General features: G+C 44.3%; 1 protein-coding gene across 2 annotated transcripts in view; it reads right to left on the reverse strand.

Moving 5' to 3' along the window:
• The window catches only part of LOC117706200 (aldehyde oxidase 3), an 80,811-nt gene that overhangs the window by 20,280 nt on the left and 42,836 nt on the right, over positions 1-17,695 (reverse strand). For both annotated transcript variants that reach the window (XM_034499068.2, XM_076931884.1), the window contains 9 exons: positions 15,360-15,484; positions 12,661-12,794; positions 10,569-10,656; positions 8,586-8,672; positions 7,377-7,568; positions 6,962-7,189; positions 3,218-3,313; positions 2,254-2,382; positions 596-670 (listed from right to left, as the gene is read on the reverse strand). In XM_034499068.2, coding sequence (XP_034354959.1) covers positions 596-670; positions 2,254-2,382; positions 3,218-3,313; positions 6,962-7,189; positions 7,377-7,568; positions 8,586-8,672; positions 10,569-10,656; positions 12,661-12,794; positions 15,360-15,484 — 1,154 coding nt within the window. The remainder of the gene's footprint in view (positions 1-595; positions 671-2,253; positions 2,383-3,217; positions 3,314-6,961; positions 7,190-7,376; positions 7,569-8,585; positions 8,673-10,568; positions 10,657-12,660; positions 12,795-15,359; positions 15,485-17,695) is intronic.

A 17,695-nucleotide genomic window follows, 5' to 3' on the forward strand; every position in this document is an offset into this window, starting at 1 on the left:
AGCATGCAGTTGTTACCCACTGAAGGGGCCTTCCGATGGAACCCCATACAAAGGCTTCTCCTACAAGGACTCCCCTTACTGCAAAGTTTTGAAAGTGAACTAGATGGTGTGACATTTATGACCGGAAGATAGCAGCAATGAGGAACTAGATCCTCCTCTTTTCCCAGGCCAAGTCTCATCTGCTCTTGTCAACTTGTGTGTGGGTTCTTCCTTCCTTGGAGAATAATCATCTATCTACACAACTGCCCTTAAGAATGCATTTAACACCTTTGAGCTACTTCTCTAAGTGAACAGAGATGTCCATTCAGTAAAAGCTGCTATATTTCAGATCTACATTGACCGTTTAGTCTCTTGCTTAAAGGGTGGCCAGCAGTGTAGGGGCTACTAAATATGGCAGAAGTGCAGATCCTGAGTTCCACCCAAAGCTTACTGAATACGAAGCTACATTTTAACAAGTGGACCAGGTAACGTGTGTTCCTGTTCTATGCTGCCCAGGAGAAAAGGAACCCTGTTGGACCTGGTGTACCATGGTATAGGAGTTTCTACCAAATGGCCTCAAGAGGCTCTGCAGGATTCAGTCACACCAGGTACTCACCCACTCTTCCCAGGTACCATTAGGATTCTGGCTGATGATGGGTTCCAGACGCTTCATGAGGATCTGACAGGCATTCTGTGGGATGGATAAGACACCGAAGTAACTGAGAATTAAAAGGGCACCGTCCAGACATAATCCTGCTGTCCGACCACCTGTCCCTGTGCTCTCTGCCTCCCTCAGATGTCCTCATGTGATTTGTCTCCAACCTGGCCAGGGTCCTGGTGGCCATTCCCTGTGGTATGCTGATGTGGGGTTTTGGGGGCCACCACAGAAAGAGGAGAGGGAGCTCAGAGGGATACAAACCCTTTCTCCCCATGTAGCCATAGCAACTTATTTTATTATTTTAGTTTGTTTCTATGTCAATGTTTCATTCGAGGTTTGCCAACTATCCAGCAAAACTATGGAACCACTACTGAGGGGAACGGACATAAAAGTGGCTCCCAGATCAGGTGTGGGGTCACAAAGAAAGGCAACCCAGGGTGCTCTCCATGGCCTGGGACCACATTTACGACCTGAAGATAGCAGCAATGAGGAACTAGATCCTCCTCTTTTCCCAGGCCAAGTCTCATCTGCTCTTGTCAACTTGTACTGGGATCACTGGCTCCCTTTGACCTCCAAAGGGCCTTGGCTTGGATGCTGTCAACATTCTAACTAACCACCTCAGATGGTAGCTTCAGATTAGGTTGTCACAGCACTGACTGCTAGCTCAGGGGCTTTAGTCCAGAAGCAATCATCAAAGTGTGTAGACATGGAACTTGGAGTCCAGCAGCTACCAGGTCATGGCTACCAAGTTCAGCTGAACAAACCAGACACAAGGGTCATTGTCTTAACAAGGCTGCTCTGTCCTACTTAGAGGGAAGTATGTGGTGAGTGTGTGTTTGTGTGTGTGTGTGTGTGTGTGTGTGTGTGTATGTGTGTGTGTGTGTTGGAGAAAGTTTCAGCAATGATTTGGAACTTCAGATTCCTCTACATGGAAAGTGTCATGAAGGTAAGGAATAGAGTTGATTTGCATTTGAAGCATTCAAGGAGGAGACCTGCTTGCTCTGAAGCAGAACTCAAAACTCTGCAACCTCACTTGGAGTTTCTCCCCAAGCCTCTGCCTCCTACAGATGCCCACAACAGGCTGAGAACAGTGGGTCATGTTCTGTTTTGTACACAAGATGACTCTTCAGCCAAAAAGGCCTTGTCACTTGCCTTTGTGACAAGTGTCTTGCCTTTGTGTGTTAGTATCTTAGGGTGTTCTTGTAAAAGCACCAAGAGATATTTTGCAAGTATGAGGGTTTAAATACAAAATAACCCCAGTAGCTCATGGTTAGTAGCACCCCAATTGGTGGTGCTGTTGTAGGAGATGTGTTATCAGAGGTGCGATTTGTAAAGTTATACCTGGCCACTGGTCCCTTGTCTTGCACATTCCTGTGAGGTTAAGAACCTCCACTACCATGCGTTTTTCCTACCATGATGTTCTGCCCATCTGTGAAGCCAAGCACTTATGGGCTGAGTCCCTGCCAAAAACTGTCACACTAATCCTTATGTTTATGTTAGGTGGGGTGGGGATGTTTTTAAGAATATACTGAAGAACTTGCTCCTCCATTAAAGGACTTTGATGCTCAGAAGTGATAGGCTTTTTCTCTCTTTCTGGGAGTCAGTGAGCTTATCACCTGAACAGCTCTCCCGTTGACATCAGCACCGGTAGATGCTCCAGTGGTAACCGTGTTGGGGACAGTCACAGTGCTCATTTCATCCAGGTGTATATAAGACATTGGTATCTTTAATTCACGGCTGGCCACCTGTCCAGAGGAATAGACAGATCATACCAGTCCAAACTGGAACTGGAACAATGACTTAACTCCCTCTAAAAAGTTTTATTATTTTCTTAACATTCTAGGAAGTTTTGTATTTTTTTAACTCTGAAAAGGTGAGAAAGATGTTTTGAATATATATATATATATATATATATATATATATATATATATATATATATAAATTAAAACTCCTAAAGACCTTAAAGGTCTTTAAAACAGTAAGGGTCTGTCTCTATTCTAACCCTGTCAGAAACCAGGAGCTGGGGAAAATCTCCTCAGTGCCACGAGGCAGAGTTTGCTGTGGGGACAAGATCTTGTGAAGACAAAATGCAAATCCTCCATCTCCTTACTACCTCAGAGTCAGTTACTTGTAGCATGGCCAGAGGAGGTCCAGCCATGGGCTTCCTCGTTGTATGAAATGACCACAAGCAAATGGATTTGTCTCTGGAGATGGAACAGGTTGTCTAGGATCAGGGAGCCCAAACTTTAGGTGCTAAATATGTCCATACAGTGTCTGGGGATGCTGGTTGCCCAGAGCCTAAGCTTTTGGAGTCCATGAGGACTTAGGGCTCCTGTAGTCAGGGGTCAGGAGCCACTGAGCCCTCGGAAAGCTGAGTTAGCAATGCGCCTTTCACTCCAGAAGGAGGGTGAAGACTCTTTCCACCTTCGAGCTGGCTTATTTCCAGTGGATCCACTAAGAACAAGTAGGGACTCTGAGGGTATGTTGGCTTTGTATCATGAAGCCCAAATATGGTCCAGTACAGAATCCAGGATATTTCATAAGCTCTTTCTAAGATAATCGTGAAATGACCTCTCTCACCTGTATCATTTTGGTGTTAATACCTTGTCCCAGTTCAACACCACCATGAGCAACTAGTACAGACCCATCTGTGTAGATCTGGACCAAAGCTGCAGCCTGAAATGAAATTAGAAATCTGTTCTCAGATTGTGCTGAACTCCAACATGGCTGGTCGAAATTTAGCTTGCTCTCACCCAATGAGGTGAAAGCAATAGTGGTTTTGGAAATGTCACTTAGTGTGAATTACTACACATGTTGCTGCTTAATTCTGTGACAAAATTATAAATCACTGGATTGTCCTGTCCATGTTGTTGCCTTTCTTTCTTTTTTTTTTCTTTCTCTTGTTGCAGAGGCAAAATTGTGCTATATAGCTTAGGCAGGCCTCAGTTTCATAATCCTGCTGCTTCAGAATCTTAAGTGATGGGATTACACAACTGATATAAATTGCACATGTTAAACACAAGAATTTTATTGTATATAAATTATATCTCAATGAGATTGTTTTAAAAAGTTTCTAGCAGTGAATATGGTTTGTCTTAGTGCAAATATATTGAAATACTTAAAGTTATTTTTCTTATTAGCCCATTTAGCATATTATTTAAAAAATTTGTCTTTATTTCATGTGCATATGAGTCTTTCATGTATGCCTGTGTACTATGTACATGCCTGGTGCCCAAGGAAGCCAGAAAAGGTCCCCTGTATAACTCCCTTGATGTATAGACATTTGTGAGAAGCAAACCTAGGTTCTCTGCAGGAGTAGAAAGTAATCTTAACCACTGAGCCATCCCTCCACCTCCCATTTAGCATATCTGTACTCTTCTTTGATGTATGTCTTTATAGGACTACCCCCTAAACCTCCCTGGGGGGCTTGGAATGGCTTTCAAAGGCTATTTTGGCTCTGACAATGTTTCAGGACTGCCCTCTCCCACCTGCTAAACCAGGCGTTATTATTTTGTGAGACTTGCTCAGAGTTTTCATGAATCAGAGAGTGGGTGCTGTCCCACTGATGGAGCAAAGCTATGCAGTCTATGTCTACGTGTGGGACATGTGTCTCATCCGTGGGGTTATTGCTCCTGGACAGGAGGGACTTTTGCTCTGCCCTATGACTATCAGCTGGCCCAGAACTGAAACGATTGCTACCATACCATTTCCATTTTGCAGGTGAGAAATGACGATGAGAGCCAGAGACCTGTCAGAGCCACACAGCCATTAAACATTCAAATCAGGCACACTCCCAGACCTTCCAGCAGCGAATCTCCAGATCAGAGCACTTTGCCTGGATAAAGTCGTCAATCACCCAGGAGGTGCTGGAAAAGGTGTGCCGAGTTGATCAGGCTCAGAGCAGGTGACTACAGTGGCTTCAGAGGGGATATGGGATTCCAAGGGAGGCAGGAACATTTTATATTGCTAGCTCTCCTCGTACCCCACCTCTTCTTTTCCCACTTAATGCTGTTAGTTCCAGTTTGATCACTGGGCAAGGAAGAAAGTGGAAGGTGAGAAGAACATTCTCACTCAAAGATATGACACCGTCACACACTTCCATCTGTCTGTGAACGTTCACTTGCGATTATATGTTCCTGTAGAGGGACACGCAGAAACAAGTAGAAGCATGTACTTGAAACTAATAGCACCGATGTTGTTGTAGCTGGAGGTAAAGGAAAGAGGAAGAGACAGCTTCCCTCTCACACTCAGATGGAAAGCCCTTTGCAACTGTGTTAAAACTGAGCACACTAGGTGGAAAGTGATCCCAACAACATCCAATTACATAGATATTCACAGGTACTCCCAGAGGTACAGAAAAACATACTAACAAAAATCAACAGCAACACGGTTGGCTTTCAAGCGATTTTTTTTTCTTTTTGAAACTTTTGGTGTCTTTTAAATTTGTTTATAATAATAGTAAACACATATTATTTGTATGGTTACAAAGATCAGTAGAACATTTTCATCGAGAAAAATACCGATTATCAAAAAAAACTGTGATTTTTTTTCCCCATAAGGAGGTACACTAAACACCCATTGTGTATCGTGGATAAATGATCCTTGGAGTGGGGTAGAATTCTCACTTGAGTTACTAAACAAGGGATAACAGAGATTTAAGCCCCACCTCTAGAAACCCCTTATTGAAATACAGTCTACAAAGTGGGTATAATTTGATTTCATGCTACCTTCTTCCAAGAGTAGAGCAGAGAGTGTTTTGAGCAAGTATAATCTTGGGCAGATAAACTTGTTAGTTTTGAGAGGGTAGATAGAGCTGTTTCTAGGAGACAGGGCCAATTAGAGTTGAACAACCATGCACATGTTAACAACATGGGTAATATCTAGTGACACGGATTTGAATAACTAACTAGTCATTGTCTTCCCTGACGTTGATGGGTGCCTCCCCTCATTATCTGGGGTGTGGTAAAACAGCCCAGCGATGTTATGGTTTCAAAGGATTTACTGGCAGAGTGCACAGACAGCAGAGGAGTTGCTGCAGACGTGTGACCTAGTTGCAGGCACTGCAGCGTGGGGATGCTCTCTCTTCATGGCCACCCTGGGAAGGGAGCAGGAGTCCCAGGAGGTGGAGCATTCTCATATGCCCATCTTGTAGGCAGCAAACCCATGAATATTGAGTACAGCACCGACAGATACTCTCATCTTTCTTCTCCTGCAATTCTCATAAAACATGTTCTAAGATTCCACCAACTCTGTCTTTTGGGGGCCCTGCCTTTGCTTGATCATGACGGCTCTGATTTTAAAAGACTCATTATTAGGTTCTGACTAGCTCTACGCTCCCAAGGCAAAATGTTTCTCTATGAGAAACCTACAGACAATGAAAAATCATTGACAGAAGTGGGTTTTCCGTGCATGATCCAGTGAGCTCACTTTGCTTGCATAGCGTTGCCCATAAAATCTCAGCTCATGTCTTCAAAAACTCAGGAAACAGTTTCAAGAAGATTATAAATAATAAATAAAAATCCCTTCATTTTCTTATGGTTGCTACAGTGTATCACCCATACACTATTCGTCTGTCTACTGAACAATACATCTACCCATACCATCGTATATGCCCCACACTAGGATAGAGAACAAACAGATAGCAGAGATGAGGGCTTATGTTGTAGCTTGGAATGAAGAACCCTTAAGGGAGGTCAAATTTCATCATTGCTTGACTGTAAGAGTTAAGCATCAGGGAGGCAGGGCAGGGCAGCTTCAGAAACAGCTTCCAGCAGTAATGCTTAGAAGTTAATTAGAGCACAACAGGTCTGTGACAGGATTAGGTTTAAGGAAGTACTCCTGAATTACAGATCTTGTTATCAGCAGTTGCTCAACCATCAATATTGTAGCTTTGAGGGCAAAAGAATCGAACCTGACAAACAAATACCCCCTGCCTTGGGAATTATTGTCTAAGACAGTGGTTCTCAATCTGTGGGTCGAGATCCCTTTGGGTGTCAAACAACCTTTCACAAGGGTCACATATCAGAATCGTATATCTTGCATATCAGATATGTACATTGCAATTCATAATAGTAGCAAAATTATACTTATGAAGTAGCAATGAAAGTAATTCATGGTGGGGGTCACCACAACCTGAGGAACTGTATTAAAGGGTCAGAGCATTAGGAAGGTTAAGAACCACTGTTCTAAGAGTTAGTATCAATAGAGCTTTTGCTATATGCACATATATAAATTATATATATGCTATATATGTATGTGAATGTATATATATGCATATAATATTATATGTATATATAATTAACTTTAAGTGTTTCCAATAATTACCTGATGATAAAATGTCTTTGGAAATCCAACTGAGAATTTCATGGGGATGATGGCAATTCCTCTCTTCTTCCAAAAACTCTGTTGGTTAAATTCATCTACAGCTTTCTTCCTGTTATAGTAGGAAGAATTTTCCATACATGTCTCCCAGCACTTTATCAGATTCGTTGGGTCAAATTCTTGCTTGTGAATTGTCCTGTCGATTGTTGTGTACATGTTTAACTCTCGAACCTGGTGGATGAAATGCCCAATTTCACAAAAAGATCTCCAAGAGCTAGCCCTAAAGAGATGGGCCATAGAATATCACAGAGACAGCACGTTATCAAATGAAGCACTTAAGGAACAATGTGGTATGGAGAACTGAAAATGTTCCATTTATCTATTTAAAGACTTTAAAACAATTGTCAGCCCCTCTTACCTTCTCTGGTGGCAAGTGGCACTTGGCTGCCACAGCTGACACACAGGTTTCTGTTACAAATGCCCCCTGGGGAAAGCCAAATCCCCGAAACGCTGTGTTGGATGGCAAGTTGGTCTTACAAACTCGACCTCGGACACGGAGGTTGGGGATCTTGTAAGCATTTTCCAGTTTGAGCAAAGCATATTCTATCACCTAAAAAGTGTTTCAAGGTAAAAAAAAAAAAAAAATCATCTAGGCATCAGTCAAATTCCTTGTCTAGGTCACTAGACACTTCTGAAGTGTGTTCCTTGACTCCATGCTTGGCACAGGCAGGAAGGAATCCCACACGTTGTTTCCCGGCCATCAACTTGTATAGCTATGTACTTAGTTTTATGGTTTCATTCCTTGTTTTTAATTCCTAAGACTTACAAGGTTTGGTTTTGCTCTGCTTTGTTTATTTGTATTGTTTTTATCCAAAGAGGAGAAAGAGATGCTGTTCCCAGTTTCAACACACTTTTGTGGACCTACTTTCACCTTTAGAATCGATGGAAAGATTTAGAAAGAGAAAAAGGGCCAATTAGGCCAATGGTGTCCTCATATCTATTGTTAAAGGATTAGGTTGTGACAGGCATGGGAGGACTCTGCAGGAGTTTTGGATGAGAGGCACTGCAAAAGCTGTTGGGTCTGGATGAGAGCCTACATAGAGCTTAGTCTCTGAGCAGGAGGGAAGAGGCGGGAGGTATGGGAAAGAGCTTTCCCTGGCACAAAGAGGAGATTTGCCTGAGGTAAGCCCCAAACCCTATCCTCCACATGTTAGCCTGTTCTTTCCCTGACAGTTCCCCCAGCTCTGCCCAGAAGAGAGCATTAGGAGGAGGAGAAAAGAAAGACTCAGCTCTCTGCAGGGAAAGTTCTGGGAGTCAACCAAAGGCGTTAATCAAAGGCTCACACCCAGACCCTAGAGTGCAGTGAGTGAGTAAGCCTTGGGTACCCTCCTGGATGGGGTACCTCGGAGCCAGAGCATCTAACCACTCCCTGACTTCTCAGGCAGTGGGTGGTAGACATCTGGAAGCATTCCAAGTCATCCTTGCTCACAGTTTATCTTCCATGGCAAGTGGGTGGGGTCTGTGGGCTGGGCCTTCTAAGCTGGTCCTCTAAGGAGTCAGGCTTGGGCATCATCGAGCCTCCTGTCACTAGGAGTGGGAAAGCGAGGTGTTCTCACAAGTCACTTACCAGCTCAGAATCGTCTGGGGTGCAGCCTCCGTTAATATAAAGCTGGATGTCTGCTGCCTTGATTTTCCCATTGTTCATGAAGCCAATCTGTGAACAGTTAAGCAACGTTTGCTTCTGTGAGTTCTGTGGTATGAATACTACTTCCTGAGCATTTGAGCAGAACAAGTGGAAGTTCAGTGGATGCTGAGAGTATGGGCTGCCTAGGTTCAAACCCAGCTTCTGCCATTTGCTTTGGGATGCTCGCTCTACTTTTCTATGTCTCAGTACCCTCAGGCATGACAACAAGGACAAAGCTGTCACCCAAGCCAAGGGTTCATGTGTGTCACCACCATCTGAAGACTTGAGTCTCACCTCAGAGTATTTGACTCAGTAGACCTGGGCCTGGGAATCTCTGTGTCTAGCAAATGCTCAGGTGACCCTGCTGCTGCTGATCCAGTGGCCACTCTCTGATCTTTGCTGACCTGAATGGTGGGGAGTTCACTTGTAGTCCAAGCTATCAGAACTATAGAGTGAGACTGTCTTGAAAACCTACGAGAAAGAGATGGGGCAGTCTGCTCTGTCTTCGCTGCTTTCTGGTAGTGTCTTCCTTTAGAACACTGAATAGGTTTTCTCCATTCTGCATAGCTTTTCAGCAGTTTAAGCAATGGCAGCATCCTAGCTAGGCTGGAGCTGGGTCACCTAGTCAGGCACTGGGAGGGTGTTCATCAGGGTTCATGCTGGGCCTGAGGTGATCACAGCAGCTGTGGGAGGCGCAGGGATTCCGACTGAACTGACCTACTGGGATGTGCCCTAGATATCTCTTTCCTTGGTTGCTTCCTGATCCCTCAGAACATTCATCCAAGATGGCTCTCCCCTTCAGCCCACACATACTGAGTTTCCTCTATTTATTTTTGTTTCCCACAAAGCAAGTAGCTTTTATCACAGTATTACAAAAATACCATCTATTTTGGCAATAGTTTACAATATACTTAGTTGGAAGGGGAAGATTGGAAACTACAAAGGAACACTGCGGTGGACTGAGTTCTCAGTCCCCTGGTTTGGCTGGCTCAACTGATTGTGGTAGGTCCTGTGGAACCCGGTATTTGTCTGTTGAATGAATGACCACTCCAACGAGAACAGGCTTATCTGTCTGTCTGACCTCTGAGTCCTTTTCAGAGTGTTGACCATCACACACTTCACTTGAGTGCATATTTTGTTTATGTGGGAGATACCAAGAAAACAGACAAGCCTCCTGCACAAGAAGCCATTGATCTGGTGGGGAGATGGGCTTACCACTAGCCACCTGATTGGGAACTATGCACCAGGTACTCAGAAGGGAATAAGCAGGGTGGCATTTGGCATGCAGGAAGCATTCTGAAGAAAACAGGGGGAACACTCTATGGGGTTTTGGGGTTCAGCTGCAGGAATAACTTAGGGAAGGTCCCTGCTCCTGAGTAAGGATCTGTATCTGACCACAGTGAGAAAACACTCAGGCTTTATGTTACTGTCCACAGTCTCCTCTCCTAAGGGCTGAAGTCTCTGGGGTCTAAAGTTGAGGCTCGGGAGGTCGGGTCTGTTGCTTGTTTCTCGGCATATTTTCTGTGTCCTACAGGGCTTTGTATTCTACCAGGTTGAAGTTGCTAGAAAACAATCTTCTGGCAAAGAGGAAGTATTTTGAATTCAATTCATGAATGAATTGAATGATGAGTCAAATTCAGAGAAGTCTCAAATCCAGAAACATGTCTTCTAAAGGTCCCAGGGATGGGCAGACCCACAAATGCCAGTCTCCGTCCATCTTGGTCATGCCCCTAGTCTCTGTATTAGCCTCTCTTTTCCTTCTATGTGCAGTGACCCACAGGTCACACTGGTGATACTGAGGCTTGGTAAGAAGGCCAAAGCACACACATCATACTGCAAGGGTGAGCAGAGAGCTCCAAAGGACTGGAGCTGCAAGCCACAGGCCCCTGAAGTGGCATGTGTGCAGGGACTTTGCTACCCACTCACCCTGTATTTCCCGAGTAGTGGGTGACGTCCTCCAGTTATCAACATGTCATCCCCACGCTCTAGAATAAAACGAATTGGGCGGCCAGTCCTAGAGAGGAAAACAGGGAATCACAATTCCAATCAATGTGAGATTATGAGTTCAGGTTTGCAGAATGTGCCAGCAACCACTGTCATTCCACAAATCAAAGGAGAAAGAATCAGAATACAGCCACTCTCGGGAGAGAGAAGGGAGCTGGGAGGTTTTTGCTGCTTCTGGGTAAATGGTGTGACTGGGAAACTTCCTGTAGGCTTAAGGTGTTCATTCATTCACAGGAAGGAAGGGAGAGAGCTCCTCTGTCTGGTGTCACAGGCAAGCCTGCCAGTGACTGCTACAGATCTGACTCCAAAGTTTTAGAAAAGGTTAACAGCCGTGACTTAGATTCCCACCTTCCACCCCCAGAGCAATTTGGGAAATTTAAAACCAAACAAGGAGACTTGTGTGTGTATGTGAATCCTGTATTATCCCATTTGTAACCTCACTCCACTAATGTTAGTGGTGCCGCTGTCTAGCTGATACACAAGTCCAATTTTATACCTTAGTTCCTTGTGTTCTTTGTCCAAATACCAATTCATGTTAAATCTAATTATTTTTTTCTTCTACAAAATTTCTATGCTCTATTTCTCCTCTTTCAATAAGTGCTCATTTGGCAAAGCCTTAATTTCCATTTCCAGATGACTGCAGTTGGAATTCCAGAGTCTCCTCTGGTCATTTCCAACTTCAGTCTGTATCTCAGAGTCCCTCCAGGTGAACATCAGATGTCACCTTCTAAGGAAACAGCACAGATTGGGGCTGAGGAGGTGGCTCCATGAGGAAAGGTGCTAGCATGTAAGCTTGGCAATCTGGGTTTGATCCCTAGAACCCACATAAAGGTAGAAGAAAGGAACATACTCCATAATGTTGTCCTTTGAGCTCCATATATGTGATGTAGCCCACGTATACATCATGCATAGATTAAAAACAACAAAGCATAGACATCTGGTGGCATGCTCAATCATGTCAACCCTACCTTCTTCTCCTTCAATGAGTCACTTAAGAACTCCCCGTTATGAAGCTCTTAAGTGTGGTTGGGGTTACTAAAATTAAGCATATGCTTCATTTCTTTGTAGCTGTGTCTTTTCTAGGATGTAGTGAGTGAGAGATGGGGGAGTTGAGTGTGTGTGTGTGTGTGTGTGTGAGAGAGAGAGAGAGAGAGAGAGAGAGAGAGAGAGAGAGAGAGAGACAGAGAGACAGAGAGAGACAGAGAGAAAGACAGACAGACAGAGAGGAGACAGAGAGAGAAGGAGGGAGGGAGGGAGATAGGAAGGGAGGGAAAGAGGTGGCTTGTGAGTCCTGAGTACTCCTTCTAGATCCTAGGTTATCTGAGATATCAGATCTGCCTTCCGGAATCAGGGTTTGTGATCTGGCCTTTCCGTCATTACAGCAGCACGCCTTGTTAGCCGTGTGCCTCAGTAATAGCCTCACTATTTTAGTAGGTTATCCATACACATAAGACAATGTAAAAAATTCAAAAGGGGGCTCAGTGAGAAACAAGTGTCTTGCCGAAGTCCTCAGCCACATAGCTCTTCCAGGAAGTGTGGCCATCAGCAGTTTTTGTCCTTCTAAGCACACTTAATTTTTAATGTTACTACCAGGTATCTTCTTCTTACTCACGGAGTAACAACCAGCCACACAGATAACATCCAAATATTCATTTCCCCTCATCCTCCCTTCTATCTCTATGGGCTTTTGCTTATGTCTCGATGAATACTAAGGACTAATCAAACTGTCTGTCAACTAATTTTTGTTTCTTTAGCAGTTGAGCCGAAAGGCAGCAGGCATGTGAGACAGAACCCACCCTGCTGCTGACTCTGTGGGAAAGCAGGAAGACAAGTGAGTCAACCTGTTCCCAGCACTGGGCCCCCTCCCCCAGTGAGGCTGACTAGGCGAGCAATCCCTTGGCACATGTTGGGAGTGTCTCCCAAAAACTGTCCTTGAAATTGTTGGGACCAGAGGGTAAGAACTGGGACACAGAGGAGCCATCTCCATGTGGGTGTGGCTCCCAGATCCACTCACTTGTGTGCGGCCACAGCTGCCACAGATGCCAGGAGGCCAGGCTTGCTTGTTTTCCCTCCGAAGGCTCCACCAACCCTTTTCACATGGCAGTTGATCCTGTTCCTTGGAATGCCCAAGGTGCGAGCCACCATTTCCTATGAGCGGTTGGCCACAGGACCCCCCCCCCCCCAGAAGGGGAAACAGAACACATACAGTTAGCAAGAAGTTCATTTACAAAGGATGTTCATAGTATTTTCTCACTGCCTACAATAAGAACATACTTCTTTATCTATTTTGAGTACCAACTGCAGACAATGCTATGGATGCTTGCAACATGGCAGCTGAGAGGATGCGTTGGTATGGCTTTTCAAAATTAAATGAATGATAGATCACATTACAAATAGCCACCCTGAGCTCCTCATTCCCCTCTGTGCAGCAATCTCTACAATCCTGCGAAGTCCCCTAGCTCTGAGCATTAATTCCTTATATAAATGGGCTGGCATAAGAGGCCGAGGAAGCTGGGCACTGTGCAAAAGGAAATATTACACGATTCCTAGTCAGGCTGGCAGAGCTCATTGGTGGACCGTGATGCATGGGGTAAATCTGAGCCTGCTATGACTCAGGGGATGGTCTGAAGTGGAAGCAAGTGGATCAGAGGGGGGATGGTAACAACCCAGGCTGCAGCCAAAAGTGGCTGCAGGGGGTTCATGCTACAACATAGTGGTGTGTGTGTGTGTGTGTGTGTGTGTGTGTGTGTTGGGGAGTTTAAAGAATGGCAACTCTCATTCTTTAAATAATTTATACTTCTGCTCAGCAGAGAATATATGTTTACCTCCGACATCAATCAGGGGATAATTGCTCTGACTCAATGGGTAGAGAGTATGGCCACCAGCATAGCATGCTACAAAGAGCTTACACAAGAAAGCAGGATCATGACTGGAAAGGGACACACACACACACACACACACACACACACACACACACACACCTGAAGCATCCTGAGCAGGGAGTAATGGGGCAGGGTTGTGCAAACTTGATGGTGAACAGAATTAGTGTCTATATACTCAGGATAACCTATGTAGTTTCTGAAGGGCCTGAGATCAAAGGTGTAATGTTTATGGCGCTGTGCAGGAGTAAGAAAGGCTAGACACTCTGAAATACAGTAGAACTGGGGCAGAGAGAACCGACCTGTCTTTAGCTGTGACTGAGCCTCCTGGGGAAACTTGGCTATGGCTCATTCACGTTAAACTCCCCAAGAATGACTTCGTTGTAAATATAAGGAAAATACTGTAGGAACACATGGCTATATGTGTGTTTGCATAAACACACCTAGTTAGCACATTTCCTTCTTATATTTTTACTATGTAAATATTTATTTTGAAATATCACAACCATTTGGAAAAAAACAAAAACAAAAACAAAAAAAAACAAACAAACAAAAAAACAAAAAAAAAAAACCAAACCTCCATAGCAAGTTACATGGAGAACATTAGGACTAGTGACGTGCAGGGGATGGCTGTGAGGATGTCCAAACAGTGTGTTTAGAGGAGCAGCAGCAACTGCTGAGTGTGGCAAAAACTGAGCGGAAGCATAAGGAAATGCAAACCACTGTAACAACGTGTCTCAGAAGGGGAGGAGAGGTGAAGGCAAGCTACAGCTGAAGCAGAATCAGGGCACACTTTTAACTTTATTTCAATTTACTTAAGGGTATGTGTGTGTGTGCACACGCACGCACAAGTGTGGGTGTTAGAAGAAGCAAGAGGTGTGGGATCCTCTGGAGCTGGAGTTGCAAGTGCTTGTGAGCTGCCTGATGTGGGTGCTGGGACTTGAACTTGGGTCCATGTGCCCTTAGTGCTGAGTCATCTCTGTACTCCAGCCCGCTAGTTTAGTTTTTGAGACAAAGTCTCACTGATTTAGGTTAGTCTTGAACTCACAACAGGCTAGCTGGGGTGGGGGTGGGGTTACTTTTAAGAATGGGCCATCTTTGGGCTGGGGAGATAGCTCCGTTAAAAAAATTAATTGCTGTACAAGCAGGCAGACCCAATGTCAATCCCCAGAAAAAGCCAGCTGAGGTGGTGTCAAAGTTGCAACCCCAGCATGGAGGTAAAGGAGACAGACCAGATCCCCTGTACCCACTGATCAGCCTAGCATTCATGGGAAGATTCAGGCCAGTGAGAGACCCTGTCTCAAAAAACCAGGTGGACAGCACCCAAGGAACAACACCTGAGGTTGACCTCTGGCCTGTACACATGCTTTCACACATGCATGTGCACCCACATGAACACACATGCATACACACACACACACACACACACACACACACACACACACACACACACCACATATGCACACATGTACATGAATAGGGCAGGCTTATTTTAATCTACTGATCTGAATAGGTACTAAAAACTACAGATTAACATTATAGACACAGCAAAGGCAAAGCTTTGGGCTGGAGAGGAGGGAGTGCCCTTCACCATAGGCTAGAGGTGGGAGGGGCTTTGGGAAGATGAAGACTAGAAGCAGCCATATCCTGTAGCCTCGGTTTACTTCCTAGTGAGTCAGGAGGCAGTTATCATTTGAGACAAAGTGGGTAGACTTTTGTGGAAGGCTAAAGGGAAGCGGTATAGATTAGGGCTTGGTTTTGCCCCGATTTGATATTCAACTTTTGTCTGAATGTTACTCTTACCTTTAAGTCATATGAGTGTGATGAAACCTACCTGCGTAAATGCTGCATCTTGGCTTGACACATATATGTCCATCTCCTTCTCCTCTCCCTTGGGGACCACACGTACGCTTTGAGTCTCCATGTAAAAATGCTCCTGGCCTCCCAAATGCACCTCCCCTTTTGGACACAGCAAACACGGATCGTTTTAGAGATGCATTGTTAAACACATCTGAAGCAGACTGTGGCATATTTTGCTAAATGTTATTATTTTATTTCAGGTCATGGGAATGGCATTTAGTTTCCTGTCTTGATTTCAAAGAATCATTGCAATTTGACAAAGTTTCCTAAAGCAGCCATCAGTATGTATAATTGGGCAATTACATGCAATTTAAAATCTCCTATGGGCTTGGCTCCGTTTCCTTACTCAGTCACCATGTTCTTAAGAACTAGAAATTAACTTTTGTTGGCTTGAGTGACAATTGGGAAATCAGGTAAGACTGAAGAATAAGATGCTTTTACCTAAGGGTAAATTCATTTCTGTAATGAGGCTGCCCAGGATGGTTAATGATTTTACACATATAGAAGCTTGTACTTGAATCCCGACAACTAGCTGGATGCCTTTTCTTCTGTTTATTGGAAGCCTTAAACCACACAAACTACATTGTAGTTATCTACTGAGATAGAAGAGACTGCACTCGGTCCCACAGTGGTCAAGTACCTGCCTAGCTGGCATATGTGGAGATGGATTCTCAACACTGTAAACAGTACCCGAGCCACACAACCACCCAGGAAAAGTAGAGACCTCAGGTAGAAAGAACAAATGGTGTACGTGATGAGGGAGGGGAGGTGTGCAGGATAAACTCTCCTCCCCCTCCTCCTCTTTTTTTTTTCTTTTTACAAATTTCACCCAAGTAGTAAATAAATGTTTTAGAAACCTATGATCAATCACAGGTATTAAAAAATAAAGTTGTGGTCAGTAGATGGCTCAATGGGAGAAAGCCAACTCCCAAAAGTTGTCCACTGATCTCCACAAGTGTGTACTTAGTAGGTGCGCGTGCACACACACACACACACACACACACACACACACACACACACATGCACGCACACATGCGCCAAACAAATAAATGCAGAAAAGATAAAAAAAAAAAAGTTTGGTTTGCAGTAGGTTGAGATATGTGCAGGAGTAAAAGACTTCATGGAGTGTTTATGATAAATCCACAGATACAACTTTTAAGGTGATCTGGATTTCTAGGCTGTGTTCACTCCTTTTGTGAATTTACTGACTATCATGGCTGAGAGTCCTGGGTGAACATCCTGGACTCACCATGTTCATTGGACTTCTCTGGGAAACAGGTTTGAAATTGTAAAGAGTTCAGCAGATCTTCACTGAAGATTTTCTTCTTCCCTCCCTCCCTCCCTCCCTCCCTCCCTCCCTCCCTCCCTCCCTCCCTCCCTCCCTCCTTCCCTCTCGCTCTCTCTGTCCCCATTTTCTTTCCACACCTCCTTTTGTCATGTGTTTGATGACTATGTTTTATTGTAATACTGTTGTGTTAAAAATTAATCTGGCCCCAGAACACCTCCATACTTGCAATAAAAAACTTTACCCTAATTAGTTATGTAAGTGGACTGAAAGCCTAACCAGGAGCTGTTTTTATTTATTTTTTAATATATATATAACAGGCCTGTCTCTGCTATTAACCCAGTGACTGAGCTTCAGCCTCTCCCAAGCCACCAACTGACCAGTTTCTGCCCCTCACTTCACTTCTTGTCTATGAATCCTCCTGTCCACACTGAGAGAGCGGCTTGCTCTCAGTGTGCCTAATCTGAGAGTCATCTTTCACTCAATTAAACTCCTAACTTTAATTTGTATGAAGTTTTTCTTTTCACAGTATCAATTTTGACTCTAACATCAGGTTTTGATCTTTTTTGCTTGGTGGTCATGCCAACTGCCTGTGAAATCAGGTTGAATATGGATTTTTAAGTAGATGTTTAGATCTTTCTTGATACTTCAGGGATTAGACTGATTCTTACGGATTCTCTCGAAGCTGGTCTCCAGCTCCACTCTTTTCCAAGCATCTGATTTTTTAAATTTAATTTTATTATTTTTACTTATCTACTTTGCATCCCACTTAACTGCCTTCCTCCCAGTCACCCCCTCCACAATCCTCTGAGCAGGTGGGAGCCCCCTGGGTTTCCCCCTCCTCCCGCCACTTCAAGTATCTGCTAAGCTAAGTGCTTCCTCTCCCACTGAGGCCAGACAAGGCAGCCCAGCTAGAACAACATATCCTAAGTACAGGCAACAGCTTTTGGAAGAACCCCAGTTGTTTGGGACCCACATGAAGACCAAGCTGCACATGTACTTGTGTGTGGGGAGGCCTAGGTCCA

This window comes from Arvicanthis niloticus, chromosome 3 (assembly GCF_011762505.2).
Source record: "Arvicanthis niloticus isolate mArvNil1 chromosome 3, mArvNil1.pat.X, whole genome shotgun sequence".
NCBI lineage: Eukaryota > Metazoa > Chordata > Mammalia > Rodentia > Muridae > Arvicanthis > Arvicanthis niloticus.